General features: G+C 54.4%; 1 protein-coding gene across 2 annotated transcripts in view; it reads left to right on the plus strand.

The window, feature by feature from the left end:
- The first annotated feature begins 1345 nt into the window (after positions 1–1345).
- Slc25a45 (solute carrier family 25, member 45) overlaps positions 1346–6074 on the plus strand; it is a 9651-nt gene continuing 4922 nt past the window's right edge. Inside the window, exons 1-6 of one of the 2 annotated variants that reach the window (XM_005384496.2) lie at positions 1346–1435; positions 1535–1753; positions 2212–2330; positions 3192–3235; positions 3369–3440; positions 3724–3909. In XM_005384496.2, the coding sequence (XP_005384553.1) occupies positions 2294–2330; positions 3192–3235; positions 3369–3440; positions 3724–3909 (339 nt within the window). In that variant the 5' untranslated portion in view covers positions 1346–1435; positions 1535–1753; positions 2212–2293. Of the gene's footprint in view, positions 1436–1534; positions 2331–3191; positions 3236–3368; positions 3441–3723; positions 3910–6074 lie in introns of both variants that reach the window. The other variant, XM_005384497.2, reaches the window with a different exon arrangement.

Consider the following 6074-nt stretch of genomic DNA (forward strand, 5'->3'; position numbering starts at 1 on the left):
TTGTTAAGGTAGTCATTTATATAGTTTTCAGAAGGAAGTACAAAAGACATAACAGGATTATTTTGTGTTTTTTTTTTTTTGGTTTTTCTCCGGTACCGGGAACCAAACTCGACCTTGCACTTGCCAGACTTTTGCCGCTGAGCTAAATCCCCAGCCCCAACAGGATTATTTTGTAATTGGTTATATAGGCTGGGTCATATGTTGTCAGGCAGACTTACTTTACATAAGCTAATTGGGGTTACTATCATATAACGAGGTGGAGGGGGAGGGCATCAGGATTGCGGTGAGCAGGAAGAATCAATCATTGTCTAAGACTGAGCCTAGCTGTCCTTGAAAACCTGAAAGCAACTAAAACATAACAGGCTGCATTGTCCGCCTGAGCTACACTTATCTTACAAGCTGCAGCTGGCGTGGGGGATGTCTAAGCTAACTAAATTCTGTTGTTTTCTAATTATGAGAGCAGGGGCCGGGCGTGGTTGCACATGCCTGTAATCCCAGCACTCGGGAGGCTGAGGCAGGAGGATCGTTGTGAGTTCGAGAGCAGCCTGGGCTGCAAAGTGAGCTCAAGGCCGGCCTGAACTGCATAGTGATACCCTGTCTCAAAAAAACAAAAAACAAACAAATAAACAAACAAAAAAGAGAACAGGCTGAGCTTGCTTGTCCCGTTCCTGAATATAGTGTTAGAAATGGAAGTTTTCAACATTTCCTTTACATTCCAGAATTGCTCTTACAGGAGGAGAAGTGGGCCCAGGTGTGGCCAATAGTGCTGTTGCCTGATTTCACTCAATCATTCCTTCATTCATCCAGCTGCACTTACTGAGTCCCTACCCTGTGCTGCACACTTCGTTTTTGTTTTTTTGAGACAGGCTCTCACTATATAGCCCAGGCTGGCCTCAAACTTATGATCCTTCTGCCTCAGCCTCCTGAGTGCTGCGATTATAGGTGTGTGCCACCACGCCTGGCTTGCCACACACTATCCTAAGCTTATTTTATTTATTTATTTATTGTCTTTTTGAGACAGGGTCTCTCTATGCAGTTCAGGCTGGCCTTAAACTCACTTTGTAGCCCAGGCTGGTGTTGAACTTGCAGTGATCCTCCTGCCTCAGCCTCCCGAGTGCTGGGATTACAGGCATGCACCACCACACCTGACTATTCTAAGCTTATAAGATACACTGGTGGCCAAAAGAGTCAGAGATCTCTGTCTGTCCAGAAAGATAAGCAGTGGTTTCCTTGTGTCAGTGATTAGTGCCACGGGGGGAAGAGGAAGAGCCAGGCAGGGCATTGGGCAGGCAGAGAGCCACGTTACAGGAGCGGATTCCGGGAGACCTCACTGGGGAAGTGACATTTGAGAGGGTGTCCAGGAAGAGGGGACAGAGGGAGCAAAAGCTTGGAGACGGGGCCTGGTTGAAGAGGAGTCGGGGCAGCTGGCCATGAGGTCGGAGGAGGGTGGGTGGCAGTGCAAGAGCTCAAATTGTCTAGAACAGATTTGGGTCCTTGCTCTCTTTCCGTTTACGAAGGAATTTCTTTCTCACAGTTTGGAGGCCAGGAAGCCCAGGATCTAGGTTCTGGCATCTGGCGGAAGGCCAGAGGGAGGGAGGAAGTGAGCAGGCACAGAGCAGCTTGGAGCCGGGGCAGACACACACAGGGTCCTTTACAAACCATCCCCGGGGAGCGGGGCCGAGGGAGGCTGGTGTGTGACTCACGCGGAGGAGTCACAAACACCTCTGCAAGAAAGCAGAGGGCTTCAGGCCTGGTGAGTCACTTCTGGGGGTGCCTCCTCTCCCTTCTGGGTTGTTCCCATCCAGCCCTGGCCTGGGCGGGGGCTGCAGGCCCTTTCGAGCTGGGATGCCCCCTGGTGGCCAGGCTCTCCCACTACCTGGCCTGGCTGCCTGTGGGGTGGGCAAGGCAGGTGAACTGGACTTTGGGCTGGGCCTATTCCTGGATGACTGAGGCAGCCTACAATGGGTCTGGCTAGCTGGGACTCGGCTGCCACCCGTGGCCACACAGAGGCTGTCATTGCCTGGGCAGGGGGATCAGGCCTGCTGTGGACTGTCACCCTGTCCCGTGAGGTCGCCTTCTCCACACACCCCTTTCAATCTCAGGGTCACCAAGGTTAGCCCGCTCCCCTCTCCTGGCTGCCAGAGGCCTGGGCACTGGGCCACTTTCTCAGCCTCCGGCCAGGGTTAAATATTAGTGGGAGATTATCTACAGGCCCAGGTGAGAGAGACAAGTCGGACAGTCTCTTCTGTGGAGCTTGGAGCTGCACCTGCCGGGTCCCACCTCAGCCCAGACAATGCCTGTGGAGGAGTTTGTGGCTGGCTGGATTTCAGGTGAGGCATTTTCTCCCTTCTAGCACATCACCCCGCAGGGTGGGTCACTTCCTCGGAAAGGCGGGTGGCATAGGAAGAGCTGAGACGAAAGCCTTGATCCCCTGAGAGTGTCTCGGAGCCATCTGTCCCCAGGGCCTCCTGCTTGTGACCAGCAGGGAGGAGGCACAGGCTGGAAGGGCTGCTCCTGCACCCCAAGGCCCCTCAGCCTGGCACACGCTGAGGGCTGGACAGCCCCCGGCTCTGGTCCCATCCTGTGGAGTCCAGAAAGAAGTCCACCTTTGACCCCATCTGCTGCTCCCCATTCCCATTCAGGCCTCGGTTCTGTCAGGTAATGATGGGTGCTACGCCAGCCCCAGAGGCCTGCTGTGGGTGTGCACCCAGCCCAGCTCCTGGTGGCCTTCCTCTCAGGGACATCCTAAATGCCTTCAGTGGCTGCGACCTCCCCTAAGCTCCAGAAGCAGTCCGGGAAGTGGGGAGGCGGGGCCTCCTTCCTTGGGGCCAGCAGGACTCCTGCATGGTCCCCCCAGCTGCAGTAGGGGGGCTGCACATACCAGGAGGGCACGGCCTGCTCTGGATCAAAGCCACAACACTGAGACGACGGTGCCCCTGCCTTCTGTGCTTCCTTTCCGTGCATCTCCTCGGGTGGGCCGGGGGTCTTTTTTCCTGTCCTAGCGCCGTCCAGGGCCAGTGCCTGGTGTGCGGCTGGGCACGGGTAGCTCTGGACATCCGATGGGAGGTGGACAGCAGGTGTCTGAGGAGACTGGGCTCCTCTCCTCCTGCTTGGATCCCCTCTCCTCTCTCAGACTTGCTTCCTGGCCCTGGCATGAGGTCTTCACTCATAGCACGCTCTTGTCTCCACAGGAGCTCTGGGCCTGGTCATGGGCTACCCCTTTGACACCGTAAAGGTGAGTCTAGGAGAGGCACCTGAGGGGTGGACAGTCCTGCTTGAACCTCTCTGCCTTGCTGGCATCCTGCTCCTGGGGCGGAGGGCAGAGCTGGCTGCCTGCCGGCCCTACCTGCCTTGTTCCCCCCATCCAGGTGCGGCTGCAAACCCAGAACACATACCGGGGCATCGTGGACTGCATGGTCAAAATTTACCGCCACGAGTCGGTGGGTGGCTGTCTGTCTTCCTTGGGGTGGGTGGCAGCACGGGAGGAGGCACCAGCTCCTTCTCCTGCCCAGCAAGGCTCTGCTGGAAGACAGAAGACCAAATCTGGGACCCTTGGGGGGCCAGGTGGTAGCACAGAGCTGAGGCCATCCCAGCCTTTCCTGCACCGCGTCCCTGGGCCAGGGCTCCGAGTGGTGTCTGGCCAGAGGGGGACCTGGCCAAGGCTGGAAAGGGCAGAGGGGAGGTCTGCCCTGCCTACTGTAGTGCCACCACGTTGCTCTGCAGATCCGGGGCTTCTTCAAGGGAATGAGCTTCCCGGTTGCCAGCATAGCTGTGGTCAACTCTGTCCTGTTTGGGGTCTACAGCAACACCCTGCAGGCGCTCACGGCCACTTCCCACCAGGACCGGCGGGCCCAGCTGCCCAGCTACACACACATCTTCATAGCGGGCTGCACCGGGGGCTTCCTGCAGGTGAGAGGGCAGAGCGCGGGCATGCAGGGGCAGCGCGGTGACAGCCGTGGGATCTGTCCCCTACGGCTTCCTCAGCCACGGACGGACCGGCATTGCTGAGGGGCGCAGGTGCTGCTGCTCCCAGTGGCCTGCTGTGGCTGAGCTGTGGGCTGCCTGGCTGTGGGCCTGGGTGTGGGGCCATGCAGAATTGGGGGGCACGCCAAGAGGGGACCCTGGAGAAGCAGCTGGAGGAGTCCGCCAGCCTCAGAGCAAAGGGAACATGACACCTCATGGCCACTTTTTTTTTTGTCTTTTTGAGACAGGGTCTCACTATGCAGTTCAGGCTGGTCTCGAACTCAAAATAATCCTCCTGCCTCAGCCTCCTGAGCTCATGACCACTTTTGACTCTGGTGGAACTGAGCTCAGGCTCTCCGTGTGCCAGTGCAGCCCTGTGCTCGTCCACCTTGTGCGGCTCAGCCTTCGCCTGCAAGGCTCCTGCACTGGATCTGGGAGCCTCACCTGAGGCTTGGGTCATGGCTCTCACTGGGAGAGGCCCCGGATATTAATCATTAAGTCACTCTAACCATTTAGCTTGCTCTTTGTCCTCAGTGCTGTCCTGTTCTTGGAGGACTAAGGTGGAGGTAAGAGTGGCCTCCAGGACACAGAAGGAACCTGAGCCGAACGGGGCCTCCAGGCATGAAGTGGGACGCGTGCCTGGCACAGTCCCACAGCCACACCCTGGCTGGAGCCAGCCTTGATGACCTGACCTGCCTTTTTTTTTTTTTTTTTTTTTAAAGTATTGAGAATTGAACCCAGGATGTTCACAAGGAGCTACATCTGCAGCCCTTGTTTTATGACAAGGGCTTACTAAATTGCTAAATTGCCCAAACTGGGCTCAAACTTGTCTTCCTGCCTCAGCCTCCCACAGTGCTGAGATGATGGGTATGTGCCACCACACCCAGCTACCCTGACACATTTCTCAGGGCATGGGGTGCAGAGTAAGACCAGAGGACAAAGTCAGGGTGCTCATTCACGTGAATTAATGATTAATGAAACCCCACAGGTCTTGGCTTCTCTTTTGTCCTTTCTTTTTTTCTTTGCTTTTTTCAGACAGGGTCTTGCTAAGCACTTCAGGCCGGCTTTGAGGCCACTTTGTAGCTCAGGCTGGGCTCAAACTTGCAACGATCCCGAGTGCTGGGATTACAGGCATGCGCCACCACACCCGGCTAACATCTTTTGTCCCTTCTCGTGTGAGGGGCGTAGGCCTGCATATTCCCTAAATCCTGAGACCTGCACCACTCAAAAACAAGGAAGAGAACTGAGATTCTGTGTGAAGTCGTCTGACTTAGGCCCAGCCAGGCCTGGTCCATCAGCCACACCCCTAACGGCGCTCTGGAAAGCAGAGCAGGGGCAGTCAGGGTGCCGGGCCGTGCGGGAACTGGCTGAGCGTGGGTCAGGCCTAAGGACTGCAGAGGGGCTGCAACAGGAGCTGGGAACAGAGGGGTGCTGTGTTTATTTATTTTTCAGGTCGGAAGTTATGTCACTTCCCCTATATCACCACCATGGCCAACTGAAAATTCTTTGTGTGTGTGTGTTTTATTTTATTGGTACAGTTTAGATATACATGATCACATTCATCATAGGAATTTGTACCTGCACGTGATATATTTTGTTTCTTTTTTCCCATTCCCCTCCCCTCCCTTCAACCCTTCCCTCCTTATTCACAAAAGCTTTGTTTCCCTTTTTTTCTTCTGTTCTTTTTTCTTGTCCCTTTCTTCTGCACTCCCCCTCCCTATTTCTCCTTCTTACTTTAACATTTTTTTCCCATTTCCCAAAATCTGTTATACATTTTGGTCCTTATTTATACCTTCAGTTTGTCATACTAGAGAAACAAAGTGGTATTTACACATATGTGTCCAATTTATTTCACTTAAGAATGTGGTCTCAAGGTACATCCACTTAGCTAGAAATGTCTTAGGCTTATCCTTTGTGGCAGAGTAGTACTTCGTTGCATAAAAAAAAAAAAACCCACATCTTCTCTATCCATTTACCAGTTGATGGGCATTTGGGCTGTTTCCAAGATTTAGCTACTAGGCGCTGGGGATTTAGCTCAGTGACAAAGTGCCTGCCTGGCAAGCACAAGGTTGTGAGTTCAGTTCCTGGTACTGGAGAAAAACCAAAAAAAA

Source organism: Chinchilla lanigera, unplaced genomic scaffold (assembly GCF_000276665.1).
Source record: "Chinchilla lanigera isolate Chin_1 unplaced genomic scaffold, ChiLan1.0 scaffold00021, whole genome shotgun sequence".
Taxonomy (NCBI): Eukaryota; Metazoa; Chordata; class Mammalia; order Rodentia; family Chinchillidae; genus Chinchilla; species Chinchilla lanigera.